Source organism: Pseudochaenichthys georgianus, chromosome 15 (genome assembly GCF_902827115.2).
Source record: "Pseudochaenichthys georgianus chromosome 15, fPseGeo1.2, whole genome shotgun sequence".
NCBI lineage: Eukaryota > Metazoa > Chordata > Actinopteri > Perciformes > Channichthyidae > Pseudochaenichthys > Pseudochaenichthys georgianus.
The window spans coordinates 4,792,282-4,818,473 of record NC_047517.1 but is presented as its reverse complement, the minus strand read 5'-3'; the positions used below and the strand labels follow the sequence as shown (position 1 = coordinate 4,818,473).

Sequence of the window (26,192 nt, the reverse complement as noted above, 5' to 3'; positions counted from 1 at the left end):
CTGATTAGACAACATGATTATTGCACAGGTGTGCCTTAGGCTGGCCACAATAAAAGGCCACTCTGAAACATGCATTTTTGCTTTATTGGGGGGGTTTGGGGGGGTCCGAAAACCAGTCAGTATCTGGTGTGACCACCATTTGCCTCACGCAGTGCAACACATCTCCTTCGCATAGAGTTGATCAGGTTGTTGATTGTGGCCTGTGGAATGTTGGTCCACTCCTCTTCAATGGCTGTGCGAAGTTTCTGAATATTGGTAGGAACTGGAACACGCTGTCGTATACGCCAATCCAGAGCATCCCAAACATGCTCAATGGGTGACATGTCCGGTGAGTATGCTGGCCATGCAAGAACTGGGATGTTTTCAGCCTTCAGGAATTGTGTACAGATCATAGACTGTATATATAAATGGACGTAGTGTCCGTGACGTCACCCATAGGATTCTGCAGAGTTGCCGAGAAGCCCTTAGTAGGCGGAGTCGGCCACTAATGGCTTGACAGCAAGTGGGCTAGCTCCGGGACGCCGGCTGGAGCTAGCCCCCTGCGGCTCCGTTAGCTCCGGCGGCCACCACTGGGATAATTTGGTCCCCTATTAACATTTGCTGCCGTTTAGCATTATGGGTGTCATAGCCATAGACTATAAAAGTCTTACCCAAGGCTGAATCATAAACTAAAATGTATATGTATGCATAAAGGGTTACGTCCTTAGCTGGCTAATAAGTAAGAAGCTAAGCTACCAAGCACACAAACACCTGCGAACGGGGTTAACATGTATAATATTATCATTTTAGACTTCTTGGAAGTTCTGTTAGTACATTCAAGCGCACAGCACGACATTTTAATTGTCTGGTATTTGTAACAATATTCCCTAAAAGGCACAATCACCACGAACACGGCTAAAGCTAAAAGGGTCAAGTACAGTACTATGACTAACTAACGTTGTAGCCTAGCAGAGTGGACACGTTGCTGTTAGCTGACAGTGAAGCATGTACATGTCCATCAAAGTGACCTAATTTATGCAAAAACTTTAAGACCTAATATAAATAAAAGGGTCGTGTTAGAAAACAATTCACTCAAAGATTCATAATCATGAAGGTGGAATCTAACTATATCGATAATAATATTTATTGCATCCATGGGTAGAAACTAGGGCTGTCAAACGATTAACATTTTTAATCAGATTAATCACAGTTTAGAAATTAATTAATCATGATTAATCACCATTCGAACTATGCCATTTCTTTATGTATATTGTTGTGGGAATGGAAAGATAAATGAAAAAAGGCGGATATATCCATTTAACATACAGTATACGTTTATTATAACATTGTTCTGTGTGTCAAAATGAAAGACAGCCCACACACCTATCAATCATCAAACCGTGGGGTCTTATTTCATTACGTGTTGATTTCTATCAACACATAATGTTGTATTGATGTATATAGAGATGGACTACAGCAAAAGTATTCTCCGTCGGGACTTCCTGCAACAACACCACGCCGTTATCGTAATTCTGATTGGCCAGAAGACATTATCAAAGATGTTCTATTGAGAAGACGATCACTACGTGACAAAAGTTTTCAAAACCGTTTCTAGTCTTCGGTATTTCCATACTAGTGGCTGCTGAAATCAATCTTACTAACTGCTGTCTGTGCAATTTACTCCGCGCGAGTTGGCGGACTTTATTTTGCTTACTTTAACATCATTGTTCATGGTGGGGCTAAGCCATTTCTTGGTATAGGTGTAGCCTACCCCAGCCATACCCTGGTGCTGCCACTGGTGGGATGTATGGGGCGGGCCATTCTGTGCATGTGTTAAATGCGTTAAATATTTTAACGCAATTAATTCAAAAAATTAATTACCGCCGTTAACGCGATAATTTTGACAGCATTAGTAGAAACATGTTTTTTTCTGCTGTAAAGTTGGGCATTTTAACATGGGGGTCTATGGAAATTGCTCCTTTCTGCAGCCAGTCCCTAGCGGCCCATGTATGAACTGCAGTGTGTGGCACTTCCGTATTGACGTCCCGGCTGTTCCCCAGAGTTTGCCGCTTGGTACAGATCCTTGCAACATGGGGCCGTGCATTATCATGCTGCAACATGAGGTGATGGTCGTGGATGAATGACACAACAATGGGCCTCAGGATCTCGTCACGGTATCTCTGTGCATTCACAATGCCATCAATAATATGCACCTGTGTTCGTCATCCATAACATACGCCTGCCCATACCATAACCCCACCATCACCATGGGCCACTCGATTCACAACATTGACATCAGAAAACCGCTCACCCACACGACGCCACACACGCTGTCTGCCATCTGCCATGAACAGTGAAAACCGGGATTCATCCGTGAAGAGAACACCTCTCCAACGTGCCAGACGCCATCGAATGTGAGCATTTGCCCACTCAAGTCGGTTACGACGACGAACCGGAGTCAGGTCGAGACCCCGATGAGGACGACGAGCATGCAGATGAGCTTCCCTGAGACGGTTTCTGACAGTTTGTGCAGAAATTCTTTGGTTATGCAAACCGATTGTTGCAGCAGCTGTCCGAGTGGCTGGTCTCAGACGATCTTGGAGGTGAACATGCTGGATGTGGAGGTCCTGGGCTGGTGTGGTTACACGTAGTCTGCGGTTGTGAGGCCGGTTGGATGTACTGCCAAATTCTCTGAAATGCCTTTGGAGACGGCTTATGGTAGAGAAATGAACATTCAATTCACGGGCAACAGCTATAGTGGACATTCCTGCTGTCAGCATGCCAATTGCACGCTCCCTCAAAACTTGCGACATCTGTGGCATTGTGCTGTGTGATAAAACTGAACATTTTAGAGTGGCCACACGTGTGCAATAATCATGCTGTCTAATCAGCATCTTGATATGCCACACCTGTGAGGTGGGATGGATTATCTCGGCAAAGGAGAAGTGCTCACTATCACAGATTTGAGAACAATATTTGAGAGAAATGGTTATTTTGTGTATATAGAAAATGTTTTAGATCTTTGAGTTCATCTCATGAAAAATGGGAGCAAAAAGTGTTGCATTTATATTTTTGTTCAGTGTACTTGCTGCACATACACTACAAATAAACAACTCCATAAAACACACTTTTGCTGATATTTGTTTTACTGCTGGTGATGTTAAATAACATGATTGACTTCCTCTGTCTCAATGATGAAAGTTATAATAATAGAATACATGAAGCTGCAGAGAGAGGATGGATATATTCTTACCTCTACTTTGTGATTAGATAAAAATACAAAATCAAATTAAAATAGTAATTGTTAAACACATTGTTTATTTCATTCACTGAGGTTTTAACCATTATTTACAACATGTGTACATAAGCAGTGGAATAATAGGATATCTCTAGGTCATTCAACCGTCTTAAGTTCAGTTTAATTTTATTAATACAAAAAATAGGTCATAGAACATTTTTAATTGTGTATTTCAGCAGAGCGGGGGGTCACAGTGCTGCTGGACCTGGAGGTGCTGATCTGGAGTCAGTGGGACATCATCTAGGCTGGTTCAGGGGTGGATGGAGAACATAAACTGTTATAATCACAGCTATTAAGATTAGAACACTAATATTGTTAAGAATCAATCTATACAACATGCTTTTGTTCATTTGAAAAAACATTGTTTTATTAGTACAGAAAAATTAAGACTTATTTTAAATATGAAATAATATGATTAAATTACATCTCAGATATATATATATATATATATATATAATGTACTTGTTAACCTACTAATGTAACATTACTGGGGGCTAAAGGAACAGCTTAATCTTATTTACCTGCCCATGGTCCTCTTTATTTCATCGCCGACGGTGATCTCCAGAAAATGGTTAAAGTAAAAAAGCAAAGTTTCTGGATCCTTTTCAGCTGAGTTAGCTTGTAAGCTAATTTGCTAGGAGGCTGCTGGAGCAGCGCAACAGAACAGCGCGTATCACGTGACGTAAATACGAAGCGCACCGTAGGCTAGACCGTCACATTTCGTAGGCCGCTCGGTCCAGCCTACCCGGTCTACGTGGGCTGGGTCCGCCGTGGACCGCGTAGGCTGCAGCCCCTGAATTGAGACAGTGGCCGTTTCTCAATCGCGAGTACACATGCTGCAGAGCAACTATTTCAAGTATACTACGTCATCGAGTGGCGCCGAAGGACTGTTTAAATGCCCAGCATTATACGCCACTCTATGACGTAGTATACTTGAAATAGTTGCTCTGCAGCATGTGTACTCGCGATTGAGAAACGGCCACGGCCTATAGCATGTGAGCTAGACATGACTGAGAGCTGCCTCAGCACAGATCACATGAATTGCACTGAGTCATGCTCAGCACAGAAACACGTACATTACTTCTTCAAATCGCTAGTGCAAGTTTACGTGTTACCAGACACTCAATAGATTACCATTATCATTTTGGCTAGTACGTGAAACAATTTACTAGCCACTTGCACATTTTAGCATTTAACTGGTTTCTAATGCTTTGCCCTGCTGGGCATAAACAGCGGATGACTGCTGCAGCTGTACGTGAGCGTGTAGCAGCAGGAAACTGACACACGCACCATTACTAACATCGGCAAAAGGGAATTTTCAATAGGATACATTCAATCAGTTCATTCTAGCTTAGTTTAGATTGTCCCTGACAATAGAGTATCTTTAATACGTCCTGCGCTTTAATATCCTGTAGCCTGAACGTTACATATAGCTATCCACTAATAGGTGTTAACATGAATATCCCACCATATCCATAGTAATGTTAAAAGTATCTCAGACTGGCACAAGTAGATATGAAGGCTAATGTCAGCTGATATTAGCCGCTAACTTAGTTAGTTGCTAATATGAAGTTCTTTTCACACGGTAGTTTGTTATCACAGAGCTCTCACACAGTGTTCTTAAGGCTGATACTTACTATTCGGGATTCATTGTGGATGCGGTGTATAGTGTATCCCTGTCTGCAGATAAACAGCTAGCTCACACTGCTCCAGAAACACAGCCGGCTAGTTGTTTCTTGTTAAAAATCCAAAATGGCTGCAACTCCAACCAGGAAACAGCTACCATCAGCCAGCTGATGAATCGAGTACTGAATATCACAGATCCGCCAGGTGGTTTTAAGATGCCTTGTGTGTCTGGGGCTTTTAATTCGGTGTACAGCCGTACATGGAACGGTAACCAACTGTCTGTGTGTCGTTACCGCAATAGAGCTGTCACCGGGAGGGATCACGTCATTAGTGAAACGTGGCAAAGAACAGACACCAGCGGTGTCTGACTGAACGGTATACACAACTTCCGGTCAGACCCTTCAGCATCGTTCTTATTATACATCCATGTTCAGCATAAACCAAAACAGACAACGATGTTATTACCATTTCCGGTCCTTCAGTTTGCATCTAGTTCCCTGCAGGCTTCACTTCCCTGTTCATTACATCCCATATATTTATGTTTATTTATCACTGAACATAAATTACCACAATAAATGTGATCAATGTAATAGTTTTTCTAATAAATTATCTTAAAATATTAGTGTCAGTATTATTGTAATAGCTGTCATTAGTGCAACTCATTTAATGTCTGTTTTATTATGAATTTACATTTTTTAGCCCTGTAGCCTGAAGTAAATATTTGACACACTGTGTGAGACGTAGAGGGTCTTCCTCAGTAAACGTATTTTACAATTTAAAGAAGGTTTTGTGGAGAAAAGACAATAACATCCAGCAGCAGTATGGAAACTCCAACAATTGTTTCTTTTTGAGGGACAAATACAAAATAATGTACCTCTGTGGTGAATATCAATTATAACAAAAACACTTGTGCAACAACCTTTCCCTTTTTTTTTAAACCTCCGGTTGGGGTGCAGAGGCCCCTCCACTGACTCACCAGCAATTGAGTCTTTTGGCCCAGCTAGGAGAGGAAATTAGCAGTATTTATGATAATGTATTTACATATATTAAAAGGTGGTGCTTGGTTCTGAAATGAAGGAATTGAGTCCTGCACGTTGGGACGGACAGATATGTCACATTTGACTGCTAGTGTTTTAATCAATATTGTGAAATTAAGAATAATTTAAAAACATTCCGTGACTTATTACACGACCACAGAAACAAGTTACGAATGTAACACAAAATTATTCAAATTATTTGAGAAGGTTTTGAGTAGTGACAACACAACACAAATGTTGTTACCCTTTATAACTGTAACTGAGCCATTTCAATGAAGTGTTCTGTTTGGGTTCAATTCTGCACAATTGTATGTAATTCAATGTGTGCCATAGGGTATCGCTGTCCTAGGGCACAGGTATTTAAGGGATGCATTGCCACAGGAATGGGTGTGTCCGACCTCAGAAGGGCAAATGGTAGCTGTTGTTCTTGCCACCCAAAAATAACAAGGGAATTATTATGACCTAGTCTTTTAAATGTCATCTTTCGGCTTTGACTGTTACTCTCTTATTCACAACATGCACTTATATAAGTTGCCCTCTTCTTCTGTCCTTCTGGTAGATCATTTGTCGATACTGTGGGCACCAAAAACGAAATCCCATTCATGTCTATTATAATATGATAATTCATATTATATATATATTGTGGTGGAGGCTGTGTTCCTGGATAGAACAGAGCGTTTGACTCAGGCTTAAACGTGATTATTTAACATTAGAACACAAGGGACTGAAAAGAGTGACAACAGACCATACGGCTGTGGGAAATGTTGGACTAGCTGATAATAAAACATTACGAAGTCAATTGATCATACACACAGCTTTGCTTCTCCAAAACAAAAAATCAGGGCTGACTCAGCAGTAATTAGGTGTTAGAAAGTGTTACTTCGAATTAGTAAACATTGAACTTATACACTGGATAGATTCCATGATGTTGTTTTGTCTTTGAATGATGATTACATCTCAAAACAGTTGAAAAAGGTCAATTACATTTACATTACAAGCGACAAATCAATACCATGGTGAACATCTATATGATTAAGAAAAAACATAATAGAATATTGTTTTTATGTAATATTCAATGTGATAAGTTGGGTTGAGACATTCTTTTTCACATACCAAGCCGACACACAAGATGCCAACATGTTCAAATGAGAGCTGTGCATTATACAGTATGTGAATTGTTGGAACAAAGTTAGATCGTACAAAGATAAGTGTAACATATCCTATGACAGAGAGGAGGCAGCCTCTTCTACTTTGGTCTGGGTGTTCTGATGGTTCTGCTGGTTCTGATGGCTAAGGCTTTCCATGGCAGACTGGATGGAGCAGAGGAGGTGCTGTGTGCGGCTCTCAAGAGCTCCACAGTGACTCTTTATCAGCTGCAGGGTGTCTCTTAAAACTGGAAACAGAGAGACTTAATGAGTGATGAAATGCTGAGAGGAAATGTGAGTTCAGAGTGTTGCATGGTAGCAGCTGACAGACGTACATGGAGACATGTGATCAATGCAGCGGAGGAGGAGCTGACCGCTGAACAGCACGCTGGAGGTCACAGAGGTCAGGGGCTGCTGGACCCTCACTGCTCTCTGAAACACACACACAACCATTATCTATTGAAGTGCAAAGAGCCGAGTCAAAGAGAAGATCTGTTTTTCCCCACAGATATGTGCCCACCTATGCAGACAGCCACAGAAGTGCGCATTGTGGAGCAGGCTCACCTGGTACTCAGCAAGAGAGGACTTGACACCGGCAATATCCACAGTGGGCACAGTCTGCAGCTCCATCTGCTCTGACACTGCATGCAGCTGCCGAATGAGCCGCTCCAGCTGCGAGCAGAAGACCTGAAACATAAAAAATGGATAAACACAATTTGATTTCGAAGCCACTCAAAACACTGAATCCAAACACCAAGGCAATGTTTTCAGGAATACTGCAGTGGCACTCTTACACAGCCAGTGTCTCTACCTGGATGTGCTGCATCAGGGAGTCACTGTGCTGCTCCTGCTTCTCCTGGCTGCCAAGCAGCACCCTGATACTGGATGGACAGGCTCCCCCACCCCCCCCTGCAGGCTCTACCCAGGCTCCAGAAGGGCTCCTCACTGTTGCAGAGTCCCTGTGGTCAGCTGTTGATGGACAGGATTTTGGGATAGAGACAACAATCTTAGAGACAAACTGGATTCAATCTTGCATGGGATCATACTAGTGGTCATAGATGTTGTGTGTGTGTGTGTGTGTGTGTGTGTGTGTGTGTGTTTGTGTGTGTGGGCAGGGGGGGGGGGGGCTTAATGACTCAGAAAACGGCTATTTTCAACTAAAACTTTATTTTGATCTGAACTACCGAGACAGACAGACAGGCGGACAGATAGACAGCAGACTACCTGAGGCTCTCTTCTCCTCTTCTTCTTCTGGTGTGTCCTGCAGCGCTTCCTGTGTCTCAGGCAGGGGGACGGGGGAGAGGTTGGAGCCCCCCCACTGCACAGACTCCCAGCTGGCTGTGACCTCCCTCACCTTCACACACCAGCAAAACATTTCATCTTTAGCTGATAACTGCAGATTAAAGCTGGAAAACACCACTTCATTTGAAAGAGCTGTAACTGATTAGATCAGATGTATCAACAATGAATCTGTAAAATAGTCAAAATTTGGTATCTGATCAAAAGATATGTAGCCGTATTAGCTCTGTATGTGATGAGTTTCAAGCGGTTCAATTGTTTTTTTCAGGTGTATTTAAAACTCAATGTTGGCCAATGTTATCTTTATTCTACTGGATATATAGCCTGCATATTAGTTGGCCAGAAACACCATTTAAAAACATCCTGCAGTCTCTGAATAAGGATATGAAAGGAGCATTTGACTTCGGCCATGTTCAGAGGCCTTAACAAAGATTTACCCTCCATGATCACAGTATTATTTGCTGTTGCAATATAGGACTGTTGTTACATATTTATATTCTTACTATATTTATTTAAAATGTTGGTTTTAGCTCAACTTATTCCATTCCATTAATATAGTTCATTAGTTCTGCATAACTTGCACATTGGTCACAATTGTATATCTATTCTGTTTCTTCTTTTCGCACTATTTCTTTTGTTCAATTGTTTATGTCTTATATACAGTGGAGGAAATAAGTATTTGATCCCTTGCATTTTTTTTAAGTTTGCCCACTTACATAGAAATTAACGATCTATCATTTTAATGGTAGGTTTATTTTAACAGTGAGAGTAAGCATATCAAAAAGAAAATCCACAAATTGACATTATATAAAAGATAAAAATTGATTTGCATTTAACTGTGGGAAATAAATATTTGATCCCCTTGCAACAAACAAGAATTCTGGCTCCCACAGACCGGTAGCATAACTCCTCTTCCTTTAAAAAAGTACTCCTAATATCAACTTGTTGTGCACAAGGCTGGAATTGGCTACAAGACCATCGGAAAGCAGCTTGGTGAGAAGGAGACAGCTGTTAGTGTGATTATTCGGAAATAGAAGAAACACAAAATGAGCATCAATCAACAATCAATCGCCCTTGGTCTGGGGCTCCACACAGGATCACCCCCCCCGTGGGGTATTTACGATCATGAGAAAGGTGAGGTATCAGCCAAGAACTACACAGGAGGAACTTGTTACCAAGAAAACTATTGGTGACACACTACACTATAATGGATCAAATCCTGCAGCGCCTGAAGGCACCCCCCCCCCCCCTCTCCAGAAGAACATGAAAGGCCCGTCTGAAGTTTGACAATGAACATCTGAATGATTCAGAGAAGGCTTGGGAGGAGGTGATGTGGTCAGATGAGACCTTTGGAATTAACTCGACAGGCCGTGTTTGGAGGAAGAAAAATGCTGAACACCATCCCCAACGTCAAGCATGGAGTTGGAAACATTACGCTTTGAGGGTGTTTCCCTGCTAAGGGGACAGGAGGACTTCCTGCATCGAGGAGAGGATGTGCGGGGCTGTATACCTTGAAATCTTGGCAGATAGCCTCCTTCCCCTCAGCCAGGACACTGAAAATGGGTCATGGAGGGGTCTTCCAGCAGGACAATGACCCTGGACATACGGCCAAGGCAACACAGGAGTGGCTAAAGAAGAAGCACATTCAGGTGATGGAGTGGCCTAGCCAGTCTCCAGACCTTAATCCCATAGAAAATCTGTGGAGGCAGCTGCAGCTTCCAGATGCCAAGCATCAGCCTCAAAACCTTCTGGATTTGGAGAGGATCTTCAGAGAGGAGTGGACCAACATCCTTCCTGAGATGTGCATAAACCTGGTGACCAACTACAAGAAGCGTCTGACCTCTGTGTGTCCAACAAGGGTTTCTCCACCAAGTACTAACACATGTTTACAAGGGGGTCAAATATGTATTTCCCATGGTTAAATGCAAATCTTGTCAATGTCAATTTATCGATTTTCTTTTTAATATTCTTTCTCTCATTAGTCAAATAAACCTACCATTACAATTATAGACCATTCATTTATTTGTAAGTGGGCAAACTTACCAAATCTGCAAAGGATCAAATAATTATTTACTCATCTGTATATATAATGTTCCATTGTTAGTGGAGCCTGGACTTCAGATTTGCATTGCCATAACTACACTGTAGCTACTGTGCGTATGATAATAAAGCCTTTGAATCTAGAATCTTGAATATGAGGAAGCAGCCGTTTGAACCAGATGTAGGTCAGTGGTCTCAGAGTGTGCCCACCTGTCTGGGCAGCAGCTGCAGCCCCTCCAGCTGCTCTGGAAGAGGACAGAAGACCTCGTCCAGCTCCTCAAATGCACACCTGGACAGTGCGCATTGCTGATGAGGACTGCAGTACAAGTCTGCAAGGGAGAGCGAGGTACCAGAGGCTTTGAGCCCCCGTAGGCTAGGAGACCTGTGCCCCCCACTGAGAGACAGACTGGCAGAGCTACATAGGAGGTCCTGCTCTATCCCTGAGTCCTGCGGGTTGAGAGTGTGTTCCTGGTGCTCAGGGCTGGCCCACGCACAGAGCGGCTGTCCCGCTCTCAGAGGGTAGCTGTAGTCCAACAGCGCTTGGTACTCCCTGTTAGGATCCCAGCTCGCGGTCCGTCTGTCCGGAGATAGAGGCAGAGCTGGGGGGATGGCACAGGCCCAGTACTCGGCCTGAAAGGGAGTCACAGGATGTCCTCCAGAAGGGCACAGTTTGCCCACCCCCCGACGACTCCTCCTGGAGTCCCCTGAGCGAGGGCTGTATGTCGGATGCAGGACGGCAGAGGTCAGCTGCAGGCGCACTGGTTTGTTCAGTCTCTGGACTTTCATGTTGGAGCTGGAGAGGCTCTGCTGAGCGGATCTGCTGCCAGGGAGAGTGGACAGCCGGTCCCTGAGATCTGAAACAACCATGGGTGAGGCAAGGTCTCTCCTCCAGGGTGAAGGAGGGGACATGTCCCTGTAAGAGAGGCTGAAGCTGTCTAGGCTGAGCTCCTCCTTCACTCTGCTGCAGGAGGTCCTGTCAGTGAGCTGTTCTTCAGGTCTGCTGACAGCCAACGGGTTCTCCTAAAAGGCACAGACAGCCGTCATCTGTTACAGGGAAGGCTTTAAAGCAGTCACTCCGTTAGAGAAGTTCTGCAACAGCTGTATTCACACTTTTAAACTGGCTTTGCCTCACAGTGAATCCTCAATGTCATCATTCATTAGAGACGGTTAAGTGTCTAATATTAACAGACGATATTACAACGTGTATGGGACACTGGGAGTAAAATCATAAGAAAACTCTCAGCCATTTGTATAAAGCTCACAGTATAGTGTATATACAACAAGTCTGTGTATTTAAAACTCTTCATTTGACCTGACCATTGTTAGGGAAATTGTAGGTATGACTTTTAGATATATACAGGAGATCACATGACATTTATAGTCCTCATAATAAGCATAGGTATTTAGTTAGATGCAGCTTCATTAAAGGGATAGATGAAGTGTGTACTCCACCTTGTCTGTGTGCTTCTTTAGGATGGACGCATGTTGATGTGCAGAGAACAGGGGCGTCCTCCTGACATACTGTCTGTCTGCAGCCACAGTAACACGTGTGTGTGGTGAAGAAGGACTGGAGCCTCTCCTGCTCTGTTCATACTCTGGGAGAAGCACCCCCCACCTCTGGCTGCACCCATTAGCTTCCATTGGACAGTGGAACTGTAGGAAGGTCCTGTCAACTGAGGTAATAAATCCACCTAAAACCTTAAAAAAAAGTTTTGATTTGTTGCTTTATTTCGTAGTTTAAGGCAGTGGTTCCCAAACTTTTTGTGCCCAAGGCACACCAAAGGACAAGTAAAAATCTCAAGGCACACCTATTGTGCAAAATAGCCCTTATAAGTTATAAGGGCTATTTTAACACGTGTTATCTCTCATATCATGTAAAATATCTGTAAATGTGCATAATTATTTACTAATGCCAAATAAAATGTGACAAAGACAACTATATTACTCATGAAATATTTATTAACGAAATATTTCAGAAATTAATTAGAAACGTTATCAAAATTAGGCTTCATCAAAGCAGCAACACACTCATTTAAACCAGACAGGTAACAACATTAAAAATGAGAAAGGAAATTCAGCACAGAGAACTGTCAATGCAAGGAAGCTGCACGGTCCATGGTCCTGAACTACACATTATAAATGTAACATTTCAGCAGAGATGGGGTCGTTACTAAAAAAAAAGTAATATATTACATATTACTTTAAAAAAAAGTAATATATTACACTACTTAGTTACTCTCTACATAAAGTAACTCGTTACTTTACTCGTTTTCCTATCTGACCGTGGCTGTCCTCTGTCTCCTACTATCTGTATATTTTGCGCAGTCTATCTCTGCTCACGCTGTTGCGTCGGCGTGTTCTCCTGCATGTTGGCCATATGTTGCACTGGAACCAGACACCGCAAAGACTTCAGCCGAGCACGTACGAACTGCGCATGCGCGAGTGACAATAACTCTCCTTACCAGCAGGTGGCGGTAGTGTGTATTCGTCATTCAAAACAGGCAACAACCGGAAGACAGAGAAGAAGAACAGACTGTGATATAAACAAACAACAAATGGCGTGTGCGGTAGCTCCACCTTAGCATGTGTTCTTTGCAGGTGCTTGTTGAGGTTTGACGTGGTGTTCACAGCAGTGGATAACAGCTTCTGGCCTGGACACAGTTTGCACCTCACCGTCACATTCCTGTCTATTCTTCGGATGAACTCAAAGTAATGGGCTGACCTCCACCCCTCGAGAGTTATCGCTGACTCAGCCATGTGAATGCAGCACTGCACGTGGAGGCGCAAATCGCGCAGATTACGTACATATAAACCTACAAAGTACTGATATAGTAAATTAAAAAATAATTATTTTTGTGTAGTTGTATAATTGCAATAATAACGTATGGTTGTCACAAAATCCCACGGCACACCCGGACTTGCCTCACGGCACACCAGTGTGCCGCGGCACACCGTTTGGGAACCACTGGTTTAAGGCATGAACCTTGAAGGAACAGCCGATTTGTGTCCAGTGTCATGTTGATGTCCATAAAGGCCCTGACACACCAACCCGATTTTGGGAGTCAGAGGCCGTCAGAGGCTGTCGGGCATTCACGGCGCCGTAGTCAGGTTGGTGTGTCCCGCACCGTCGACCGTGACACGCCTTATTTGGACTGCCAGACCCGATGCATGGCCGATTCAACATGTTTAATCGGCCATGCATCGGGTCTGGCAGTCGGACCAAATAATCACTCTGATTGGCTGTTCAGCTAGCGAATCAGTGCATGAGAAGCGAAGCGGAACTGAGGGACGTAAACAAACTATTTAAGAAGGCACACACAGACTGCTATTCATTTTCATCTCATCATGGCGATCTGGAATGACGCAAACGAAGACCTGCTCATCACCTTGATCCAGGAGAGGCCAGCTCTGTACGATATTACGGAGAAAAGATACTCTAACCGAGTAGTGAAAACCGGACTCTGGCGAGAGATTGAAACGCAACTTGGTTTCTCGGGTAAGATTATCTTTTTAATCAATTGAGCTCTTTAGCAGATACTGTTGGCTTTTTATTGTTTGCCAGCGTACAGTGACGTTAATGTGAAATGTAACATGTTATTTCAACCTTGTGTTTTGTTGTTATCTTGTTGCTAGCTGTTGCTAGCTGTGCAGTTTGGCACTGCATATAGATATGAATTGGACATGCTAACTAGCCACAATGCTTACATCGTTTATTTGTGTGCTTCAGAGAAAGAGCTGAGGAATTGGGATTCTCTGCGAACCCAGTACACCCGGTACAGGAGACTTGCCCCTTCGGGTAGTTGTGGAGCACAAAGGACGGGCAGACAGCAGTGGATCATAACCAGGCTGCAGTTTTTAGAGCCCTATACAAGAAGGAAGGAGAGTACTTCGAACCTCACCATCACGGTAACTATTTTATTTGTTGAGTACAAATAAGTGTTTCTTGCTTCTTTCATTTACAAAAACATTATTTTCATTCATTTGGTGGTTACAGTGTTAAATATAACAATAACAGAATAATATATATATATTATATATATTCGGCAGCGTTGTCCCCTAGGGCCCTGAACGTGTCCTCGCTGTTAACCGCCTACCAAGAGGAGCTCTGCGAGGACCTGTCGGGTAACCCGGGGGCAGCCACTCTGGACGAGATGTCAACGGTCACGGACATTTGTCTCCGTGTCCAACGCTGCGCCGTCCAGGCCACGGGCAAAGCAATTGGGAGCAATTGGTGGTGCAGGAAAGAGCGAGATGGCTCAACCTCACCACTCTCTCAGACCGGGAAAAGGAGGATGTGCTGGAAATGCCCATCGTTCCCGAGGGAATCTTCAGCTCTGCTCTCGCCTCCATGCAAAGGAGGTGTGAGACGAAGCAGAGGGAGGACGAGGCACTCCACCTCTGCCTCCCTCGTAGGGCCCAGCCGCTGCTCTCGCAGCAGCAGTCCTCTGCCCAAGCTGCCTCGAACTCTGCTCGGTTTAGAACACCGAAGACGCAGAGGTCGCAGCTCACCCTGAGTCCCCAGCCCAGGCTGGAGACAAGGGCAGGCTGGCCTAGAAACTCTCCTGTTCCGGCTGCAGCTCAGGCTCAGCCAACCCAGAATTTCGGCCAGCAGTCGAGGAAGAAGAAGCGAGCGGCGTGACAGCCCCTCCTTCTCCCCTCCGTGAATGTGTTCCCGCCGCCTCGAGAGATGCCTAAACACCATCCTCAAGTCTGCACAAACACATGTCACACATTGGTTGATCATTCTGTCATAAAACATTTTCCGCTGACGCATCCAGACTTCAGGCCGAGGGCGCAGCTCAAAAAAATTATGAATAGAAAATCAATAAAGCCAATAAACAGCCCGCCAATTGTTCCCCTTCTGAGAGCAGCTACGGCATCTCTCAAAAGGCGGATTGTTGACAGGTCTGTGAAGGCACCACCGCCAAGCGAATACAGAGAAGAGCATGTTGTGTCCCGCGCGACTATACTCTTCCTGGGGTTACGCCTGAACTCAGCTCGCTTGTCAGCGGAAAGAGTGAAAGCTTTCAGAGCTTGTCTTGCTCTTTTCCAGCTGCGCAAACATGTTCTTTTCAGATCATGCTTGCGATTGCTGGGGCTCATGGCGTCAGCCATCCTGGTTGTAAGACTGGGACGCTTACACATGAGGGAGTTTCAGCGCTGGGTGGCCGCTCTAAAACTAAACCTAAGAGTGATGGTTACTGTGAGATGCGTAAGGGCACTGCGCCACTGGCTGCACCCGACTTTTCTAGTAATAATAATTCCTTACATTTATTATAGCGCATTATCAATGACTCAAAGCGCTTTACATATACACACATTGCACATCATACATGCAATGGTCAGAAACTGTGGACAATACCCACAGGAGCAAGTTCAGGTGAAGGGTCTTGCCCAAGGACCCACCGGCTTTACAGACGCAGCAGCGGCGGGTTTCACCCCTTGATCTGATGATCATTGCACAGCGCACTGCGCCACACCGTCCATCTTCACGCAGTACGAGGTGTGCCCATGGGTGCTGTCCTTTCACGGAAAGTGGTCACCACGGACGCATGTCTGACAGGTTGGGGAGGTATTTATGAAGGTTGCCCGGTAAGGGGTCTCTGGAGCAGAGACCTCCAGTGGGCGCACATAAATTACCTGGAGCTTTTAGCGGTAGCTAAAATCGGTGTTTCTCACCCTAAAAACGCGTTCTGCCTTTCCTCAAGGGACATCACGTCCTCGTGAGGACAGATAATACGACCACAATATCGTATATTAACCGCCATGGGGGTTTGCCTTCTCTCCAGTTACACACACTGGCGCGCAAACTTATCCTATGGAGCGGTAGACGTCTCCTCTCTCTGAGAGCGACGCACGTACCGGGAGTGATGAACCTCGGGGCAGATCTGCTGTCCAGAGGTGCACCACTTTATGCAGACTGGACTCTACATCCAAGGATTGTGAGCCAGCTGTGGGTGCGTTACGGCAGAGCCGCGGTGGATCTATTCGCATCAAAAGACAATGCTCAGTGTCGGCTGTTCTTTTCGATGCGTGATCTAAATGCACCGTTAGGCGTGGATGCACTCGCGCACGATTGGCCCCCAGGCCTTCTGTACGTGTTTCCACCCCTGGCTCTGATACCTCCAACTCTGGCCAGAGTGAGAGAGCAACGCCACACACTGATAGCTCCACACTGGCCAGCTATGTACTGGCTAGCGGAGATATATCAGCTGCTGTGCGGGCAGCCTTGGCAGCTCCCACTATGCAGGGACATACTGTCCCAAGCAGGGGGGGGCGATCTTTCACCCACACCCAGAGCGCTTGGCTCTATGGGCCTGGCCCGTGAGCGGTACCATGATCGGGGGTGCTCTGTCATAATGACCAAGCCCCCTGTGTCCTGGGCTATCCCTTACAAGGGCAAGCCTATTACTAAGCACTGTTGTGTGGAAGCAAAATGCTGTGGGGCCCGTACAAGTCAGAGCTCACAGGCACCCTCAGGTTCGCGAGTTTTCTCTTGACTCAGGGTCTGGCGGCATCCTGGGCTCTGTTCAGGATGTCTCCCTTTCAAGACATTGGTGCAAGAGGCGAGCTGGTCCTCGCTGCTCACTTGTGTCCGCCTTTTAATAGTCTGGGCGTTCTACTCCCAGGTTGACTCACGCAGTGCTGGGCACCTGGTTGAGTCGGAGTCCTACCTGTTAAAATTCTGGTTGGTTGGCGATTTTCGAGATAAGCTCGTCTGGCAATACGGGAGCTACAATATCCCATAGTGAGACATCGAACGGAGTGTTATGAATGAGAACTATAGGTTACAGTTCTCAGAGTAACATGAAGTGAGATGTCTCACCAGACGGCCCTCCTTGCTATGGTGAAGCGAGAAGAGGTGCTTATTTTGAATGACACATGCGTTGTGGCGCAAGCTACTTATAGGGGGTGATTTCCCCTGACGCTGACGTCAAGATCACCAGCCAATCAGGATTGGCGTAATGAGATTGATGCTTCTGTTTGCTCCGCGATGAGGCGCATCCCATAGTGAGACATCTCACTTCATGTTACTCTGAAGCCTGGGGTTACGTAAGTAACCTATAGTTTTAGGTGTTCCATCGTTGTGTACAAACTGCCTAAAACGCGGGCTTTTTGTTGTTGTTCAGGAGGTTGATCCCACCCCTGCCCCCCCGACGTAAGCTTGACCGTATGCGGTTCTTGCTTCTAGACCGACAGTTTTTTGGTGCTTAAAAAGCACCGGTTTTCAGAGCTTAGAGGCGCTGCGGTTTGAACAGGGAAAAACGGTGCTTTTTAGGCTGTAGCTCCGAACCGGCCCTGGAACCGCGTTGGTGTGAAAGGGGCATAACAGCTAACCTGCAGCCAAAATGGCCATCAGAATGGGGCCCTATGGGTGTACCTGTGTGAAGGGAAGGTCACAAAGCATAATTAATGCTTAAGGATTAAGAGATCCAAAAATATTTTATAACTACATATCATATATAATAATACCCTCAAAGATACTGAAATGAAGAGCTGTGGATGCATTGAAGAACTTTTGGTTTCACATTGGGGGAACTCCATGTGTTTATTTGTCTGCACCATGTGTTTTTTTCTTATTTGTTGGATTTGTATTTGGAATGCATGATTTGTATTCCATATAGGGGTGCAACAACTAATCGAGTTAATCGATGACCAAATTAGTTGCAAACTAATTCAATCGTTGATTTGTTGGGTCTAAGTTGTTACTCTCTGTTTGCGGAGCTGGCTACGTCCATCGGAAGAAGAAAAACATTCGAAAAATGGCGGAGGCGGAGAGAAGCACGGTCCGACTAAAATCTTCAACAGCGTGGGAGCACTTCACTTTAAACAACAGTAAAAGTGTGTTACCTGCAAACTGTGTAAAATCAAACTTGCATGGCACGGGAGCACCACAGTGATGCGGGAACATCTCAAACGTAAAAAAACAACTACCCAATCAAGATCCCTCTGCTTAGCGTCGGTCTCTGATCATACTGCCGGTGTTTTTTTTTGCTTGCTGCACATTACGCGGCCAAATACTAAACAAACTAACGACTAACTTGACTTATTTATACTATGCCAATTTATTGATTCAGCTATTTCAAAGTATTTGCAAATTTGCAGAAAATAGGTCGGGATGTGTGCTGTATATTTATGTGTGTGTACAAAAGTGTAACTGCACTCTACCTATTTGTTGTAGCCAGAGTCCCCATTAGCCGGTAATTACCGGACTATGACCGCTAAAATATGCTGAAGACCGGCAAACCTAAATCTCTCCGGTCAAAATGTCCGGTCAAAATAATGTCCCCTTAGCGCAATACCTCATCAGCTGCCCCACTTATGTGACAGACAAGAATAGTATGTGACAGACAAGAATAGTCCATTCTAATTAGGGATGTCCCGATCACCTTTTTTTGCTCCCGATCCGATTCCGATCATTTGATTTTGACAATCTGCCGATACCGATTTTTCCCGATCTGATCTTTATGCAATGCATTAAGAGAAAAAAAAGGAAACAGATAACGGCTGGTCATCCAACGCGATGAATTCAGCTATCTTGGCTGTTATTGTTGGCTGTTAACTGTTCTGGGGCAGTTTCTCTTTCCTTTTAAAAGTCTCTGAAAGTGTCGGTTGTTTCAGTGCCGTTATCTGAGTGGCCGCTGTGTACTCGTCGTGTTGTTGTTGGTGTTTGTTTCTCAGGTAGCGTATTAGATTAGTCGTGTTGAACGTAGCTCTGTTCTTTCCACCACGCGGAACCTCTGCCTTGCAAACATTGCATCTGGCTGTTACACTGCCTTCGCTTTCAATTTTATAATACTTCCAAACTCCTGACATTTTCTCTGTCCCGACTCCCGAGTCACCAGCTGAACGTAGCCTCTCGTTAGCTTACTGCTACTATTAGACACTGCGCCCACTCTGTTGCCAGATGTCAGAGAAATAAGCAACCAGGTCTGAAAACAAGCCCAAGCAACACATACATGATATTGTGTAATTTTAAACCAAAACTAAGTCCTCAGGATGACTTTAAGACGTGAACATGGTCATTTTTGTTTTGTAACATTAAATCCAAAAAAAAAAAAATCTAAAAAAAAAAAAATCCCGATCCCCGATTTTTTTCTCCCGATCCCCGATTTTTTTTAAATCACGTGAACGGCTCCGATCCCCGATCACGTGATCGGATCAGGACATCTCTAATTCTAATGTCTAACACTTAAAGGTGGGGTAGGTAAGTTTGAGAAAACGGCTCGAGATCGCTAGAATTTGAAAATACACAACCGGAGAAAATCTGCCACTTCCTTACAGAGCCCCTCCTCCAACACACACGAACACGCACATGACCAATGAGGGCACGAGATAAGTTTGTGCCCCGATGGAAGGCTGACAGGCAGGTAGGCCATCCAATCCGTTTAGCCGGGCCGGCTGTACTTTTTACAGTATTACGGCTTCTACAGATGAAAATTTGTTATGGATTTTTTGTCAAAGCACTTAAGATATTCATTGCTATCGGGATGTTAAGAGCATTCCATGGAATATAACAAAAAGAGTATCTCGAGCCGGTTTCTGAAACTTACCTACCCCAGCTTTAATGTGGAGAAAGAGATGTCCTGCGTGGGTTGATTGTGCGTTGATCTGTTGGTAATGCCTCGGTTCCGGTGGGCATGTAAACAAATGCATAATGCTGCGCTATACTTTGCGGCCTCACCCGGTTGCATAGCGACACTTATTGTTTAGGTGTCTTTTAATAAGCAGGTAGTCCTATCATTAGCTAGAACTAGCTGGATCTGATCGATATGGACATAAACGCGAGTGAAGTCTAATCTGACGGGAGAGAGAGATCAGCTGCTGCTGACGAGTCGACAAGCAGCTCTGCATGATCACATGCAGCGGTGAGTGGAGCAAAACACACACTTCAGTTTAGAATATCACACGTAGCTATTTTAATTACTTCTCAAAACTACCTAAGCTAGTTATAGATATGTTTAGTTTTACTGTCGGGTCACTCATTACTGGATCCGCGAGCTGCATGATACTGACGGGCTGTCAGGAGAGGGAGAGAGTGCTCCGTTTATTATTCCGTGTTATTATAAATTACTGAACACTTTTGAATAATGTAGTTAATCTACTATAATTAGTTTGTTTAATATCGAATCATATCAATTTGTTTTAAATCTCAATAAATAACAAAGAAGACTTTTGACCGGCACTTTTCTCATTTTGTCCGGAAGATTTCAACTTTAACGGACATTTTGACCGGCAAAAAAATATTCAACTCTGGTTGTAGCAAAGCCTGTAAACACTTTCTGGTTTGTGATTCACAATTCTATGTTTTATAATGTATTATTATTTATAACGGCTCAGGTCCATTAAAGCATTAAAAAACAATAACAGTTAGGTTAGTTATCATTGTTGATAATTTGAAAGAACATTGTTTTTGTTCGAGCAACCTAAAGAGACATCTTTTTTGTTCAAAACAAGCTGTTATATAGCTTTTGCATATGTTTTATAGCCTACATTTGGGTTGTTTGTGTGTTGATGTTGTCAATTTGGAAATGCAGTTTTCTGAATAAAATAATGGAAAACGTTTTTTTTTGCACGTTTTTTATCCGACTAATCGATTCATCGTAGAAATAATCGATAGATTAATGGATCATCAAATTAGTCGTTTGTTGAAGCCCTATAGATTTAGTAACAGCATTGTTTGAGGGAGCCTGACAACACAAACTTTACCCATCTTTAAGAATCGTGAGGCCCTGCATGCTTAGTCCCCTCGAGATCCCGAGTCCTCCTTCAGTATATCAGACTGATCTGCTGCAGGCTCCATGTTGTTTCCCAGTTAAACCGTTATAGTCTACAGATGGAAATGAGGCATTGTTTCGTCTGGGAGTGTACAGGAACAATAATGTGTACCATGTCTCTATGCTTTGCACATAACTTATGCCTATGTGCCTAGTCGTCACACAACCCATATGATGAGTCAGCTCTCTTCAGCATCAGGCCATGCTACATGTTGGTTAGAGCTATGCAGGAAAGTGTTAACACCTGGGGGGTAAAGCTCAAAATGAATAGAAGCTGAAGCTGGGTGAACTGATCAAAGGCTGTTTTATTCCTGATGTCTCCCTGAAAAGTATCATCGAGCAATGAGTGAATCACACCAGCCGTAAGGCCAAATCAGGCCAGGGGGCTGTTTGATTCATTCATATTCGATCAGTTCGAATATCACTTTATTTTGGCATCCTAAGGAAAAACTAGGTATATTATATTTGAATGTTAAATAGAAGTGTCATCTTCATGTCACTGATTTGAATGAACAATAACAACAAAAGGCTTTATAACACACATACAAATACAAAGGACCCCAATGTATATATATACTGTATATCATGTATGATTCATCTTTGATTTATCCAATGTAATTTTTGAACATTTTCCTTTAAATCATGTTAAAATGTTGCCAAGAAACCTGTTAGCTCATGGCATCACAGTAGCCGTGTTATTTTTGCACATTAATCAACATTTCTGTAAATGTGCCAGAGTTAGCCAAGAGGCTATTTTTTATCTGCAGTCCCTGGATAGTCAAAGATTGTAAAATACAATAAACAAACAATGTGTCTAGAATGAAAAAGTATGATATAATTATAATAATGATAATAATAAATGATATGTAGTTATATAATTTTTTTCGATCTCTTAATCTATGCTTTGTGTACGTACTACTTTGTGAACTGAATCTGAACATTGTCCGTTAGGTGATTATTAGATAAAAGATATTAGTCGATTCAAATGGATATATTGCCATATGCAAAGACAAGTTTCTCAGACAAGTTCAATTATTCGCTTCTGTTCTATTTTGTAGTTTTTTTTTAATTGCTAAAACACAATTATTGAAGCCATTTGCCCGATTTCACAACACTGTATAAACAAAAACAAAAACGACTCAAACTTACAAAATATTTCTAATTTATTGCAACAGCAAAAACTATATAATCGTTTGAAAAGTGGCATTTTTACGTCAACAACACATTAATATTGATTTATGTCCACACTCCAAATGCACACTGATTGTTCTAGGTATTCAAAAAGACTATCTAGACTAGAGGCTTTGGAATTGTCTGTGGTGGCACACTGTAAATAAAGACTATGAAAACAAACACAATAAGGAAACAGAAATGTTTATTCTCAATACTTATTGAAGAATCAGATACAATGACCTCACTATAACTGAAGGGGAAATTAACATGGTTCCTGTAGGGACTAACAAAGAGTGTATCTCTAAAATTGGCCTCCATTGTTCTGCACAACAAAAACCAAAATGTAATCCTATTCAAAGCTTTCCAAGTGATTATCTACCGGTGTTTCAATATGCTATCTGGCTGCAGATAGTTTAGTTTGGTATTTTAATCTCAATGTTTGACAAACAACACACAGGCTTCTGGTTATGATGTGTCTGAAGATAACAGTGTGTAGTTCTTGATAAATGTGTGTTTTGTAATATCAAACTTGGTGTGAAGCAGACAATGGGCTTATGGTTTAGCACATCTGCTCAAAACATGAGTCTACATGAGTCAGTGGTTTCAATAATCATGCAAAAAGCTAGAAGTATAGTGTCTATATTAGTTCTAATGATAAGAAATGATCTGATAACTGATGCTGAATTCTGTAGAGGCAGTGTTAACCACATGCTTGATTTTAGTACATTAACCCTATTCACCAGCTCACCTGTTCCTGGATCATGTTTTTAATGCTGCAACATTCTATGGGCGAAGAAAACTGCTCCACAGAAGTATTAATATTAAATATTGTTTTGTGTGAACTATTGGGTGGTTTGTTAATAATTACTCAACTGTTTTGACAAGGAAAAATAGCAATTTCGAAAACTCTGGAAATGTTTACTGAATTGTGCTAAATGTTCATGAACATTAAACATACTGTCCTTGATCAGGGGTTTAGGCTGATACAATTAGAAGATTGATTTCATAATTTATATGAAATTTCTATTTTAAAAGAAAATACTATATTTTAAGTATCGATTGGCATCATTCTCAATAAGCATGTTTATTAATATTTATGATACAATATCAAAAGACATCCCAGGCACAGGCATTCTAGGTAGAGGACCTTAAGGGACGAGGACGATGGTCTGAAGCGGTTTTATGAGGTTACAGTTCTTACAGTCTGTCTTCTCTGTAGAGCAGAGCACTGTTGGAACCAGGAGAGAGTGTCATGTAACACTTGTAATGCACCAGTTAAAGTCGAGTCTTTAGACCCAAATTGTAAATATTAATTGTATTATTTTTTACTGTTATAACATGTCTGAAATTAGCTAAATCCCGGGTCTCATGGTTGACCAAATGGTTACAGATAGATATCTCTTAGAGCTGGCTTCCTCCTCCACTCACACTATGATTTCATGGACCATGGCATTACGCCCTCACACATACAAATACAGAATCTGTTTATTAAAAATGCATAGTTTGTTCTGCGTTTATGGTAGGGAGATAGCAAAACTCTACAAAGACAAAACCTGTAAGCACGTAAGGTTAATCACTCACTGTAGTCATTTTAAATATAACTTTTGAAGAACAACTTGAAACATGTATTTATGTGTGTGCAGGGAACCGTAAGTCCAATTCTACATTAGAGCTATTTAATTCTATTGGCGTTTACTTGAAATATTAACATTGGTACGTCATCAAACTCAGTGGCGAGCCGTGACTTTTTATAGAAAAAGAAACTGAACAGGCAGATTCGAAGGAATTATTTCTTTGGAAATGTTATATTAAATACAATAAAATCAAGCTATTTTGGTAATACTAATGAAAAATATAACTAAAGAAATATTTGTTTTAAATATATTTAAAAAAAAATGTTTTTTTAGAATATCTTATGCCCTTAAATGCTGCGCTTCCATTACAGTTTAGGAACTGGGGTAGTTACTATCGTAATGCAGTGTAGGCGGACCCGTGACGTCATCTTCAATGAGAGCCCCAGAAAAACAACACAGCCGTTAGCTCTTAGCTCTCAGAGCTCACAGCTCTTCATATCTGTTCAGAAACTAGACAAAAGTTAAACAAGTACAAACCACAGACTGCCTGTGTCATGGAGAATACAGTCGCTGGTTTATTTATGTCTGTATAGGCCGTTGTTGTGAGTGTGGACGGTCGGAGCATAACGTTAGCTTAGCCAAGCTCCATTTAGAAAACACGCATTTTAAAAAAAGGGGTTTTCGCCTGCCGTCTGTCTGCAGACTTGTCAAAGCATTAATTCATGGTTTTTACTAACCGGTATGAGTATGTTGTTACTTCGGCATCATTTTGAAACGTGTATTACAATTAAATCATGGTCAAATATGTTCATCTTGTTGTAGTTGTAGCCAGTGGCGGCGCCAGAGATTTTCTCAGTTGCATTTTCTACTGCAACACTCCCCACACACATACACACAGTGTACCCACGACTGTTACAATGAAGGCTCGATAATCAGCTCACGGCATATAGGTGTAAGCGGGGTAAAGTGCTATTTTTACAAGTGGGTGGTGGACCTCACCTCCTCTAGGAGGGTCCTCACCTCCTCTAGTGGGGTCCGGGGGCATGCTTCCTCGGGAAGATTTTTTTAATATATTGAAGTTAAAAGCATCAATCTGGTGCACTTTGAGAGAAACATTAAGAGATCTATGGATACATCTCTCAACAACACCCATATGAAACAGAACTGTAAACAGATTTTCTATTTCTTTATAGATATTTTGCAAATCACTCCCCTTTTAAAACAAACCGTTTGAGACCCACTGAGATAACTAGACTAAAGTTAACTATCTAAACACTGAGAGTCCTTTACTTCACCTGAGCTGAGGTTACCTGAGACTCTCCGTCTGACAGGAGATAGTTCTCCCTCCACCTTGTTGTTGAAAAAGCTCCTTATATCCGTTAGCTTGGCTAGCTAGCACCAGATGTTAACCACACCTGCAGCCCTGAGGAGGATACGATGACAACAAGCAGCCGACCGGAAGCGACACATCACTGCTGGATCTGTGATGGCATGGAGATGAAAATGTGCAACACGAAGTTATTAAGCGGAAAGTAAAACACCGTGGCATGCTGACATGAAGCCATTAAACACGTGCTTCCTGCTTCCGATAAGTTGAAGTATTCATACCAGAAGGTCTTTCAGACAGACAGACAGACAGAAACACTCACACTCACCACATCCAGCTGTAACGGCAGCTCAGTTGTTGAAGACTCGCCATCTTTACTTCAGCTCCGCCCTCCGCTGTAACTGTCACTACAGGTCACTACCATGGATGTATAATAAGAACAGGGTTGCGTTCCAATAGTCTATGGGCCCTTCTCACTTCGGTTAAATGGATTCCTTGCGTCTCTCACTTGCGTATTTTCCCTGAAACTAGTCCCTCCCACCAGGGAAGCATGGAGAGATGCAAGGAAACCACAAGAAGCAGGGAAATGAGTTTTAAGAGCAATGGGACGTCCTTTCCTCCGGAGTGTCACGTGAAGCGACGTCCGTTTGTGATGACGCTGCACAGCAGCCAGCTCTGTCCCAGTTATTTCCACACACCCCCCCGCCTCTGTTAGTACACATTTACTGACACAAACATTTGTATCATCTGTTGTAGACCCAATAATTCTCAAAAAAGATAAACGCCATTCTTAAAATGTATAAACGAAAATTAGTTGGATTAATATTGATTAGAGTGCACAAAATAAATAAAAATAATTCAGAGAAGAAAAAGAGATATGTTAGATAAAACCCAGTTAGATTAACATTCATTGGAT

The 26,192-nt window shown here is 42.9% G+C and overlaps 2 protein-coding genes and 1 long non-coding RNA gene across 7 annotated transcripts in view; all 3 read right to left on the bottom strand.

Annotated features, from left to right (window-relative positions):
- Nucleotides 1-5,306, bottom strand: part of LOC117459660 (ras-related protein ORAB-1-like) — a 35,622-nt gene extending 30,316 nt beyond the window's left edge. The window contains exon 1 of the mRNA XM_034100698.2: nt 4,915-5,306. Coding sequence (XP_033956589.1) covers nt 4,915-4,928 — 14 coding nt within the window. The 5' untranslated portion in view covers nt 4,929-5,306. The remainder of the gene's footprint in view (nt 1-4,914) is intronic.
- On the bottom strand, nt 3,387-4,908 carry LOC117459661 (uncharacterized). Its single transcript, XR_004553545.2, has 2 exons — nt 3,799-4,908; nt 3,387-3,522 (listed from the first exon to the last, which is right to left on the bottom strand). It is a non-coding gene; the product is annotated as an uncharacterized lncRNA (long non-coding RNA).
- Nucleotides 5,307-6,015: 709 nt separating the features above from the next.
- cep68 (centrosomal protein 68) lies at nt 6,016-25,893 on the bottom strand. Of its 5 annotated transcripts, none has more exons than XM_034100917.2 (9): nt 25,599-25,893; nt 25,260-25,430; nt 11,877-12,122; nt 10,635-11,444; nt 8,310-8,439; nt 7,897-8,054; nt 7,650-7,772; nt 7,421-7,517; nt 6,016-7,333 (listed from the first exon to the last, which is right to left on the bottom strand). In XM_034100917.2, exons 3-9 carry the CDS (start codon nt 12,063-12,065, stop codon nt 7,161-7,163), a joined length of 1,680 nt encoding a protein of 559 aa, XP_033956808.1. In that variant the 5' UTR covers nt 12,066-12,122; nt 25,260-25,430; nt 25,599-25,893; the 3' UTR covers nt 6,016-7,160. The 5 variants fall into 5 exon arrangements, with proteins under 5 accessions (XP_033956808.1, XP_033956805.1, XP_033956806.1 ...); XM_034100914.2 differs by having other exon boundaries at nt 25,245-25,430; nt 25,605-25,893; XM_034100915.2 differs by having other exon boundaries at nt 11,877-12,115; nt 25,245-25,430; nt 25,605-25,893.
- Between the last annotated feature and the right edge of the window lie 299 nt (nt 25,894-26,192).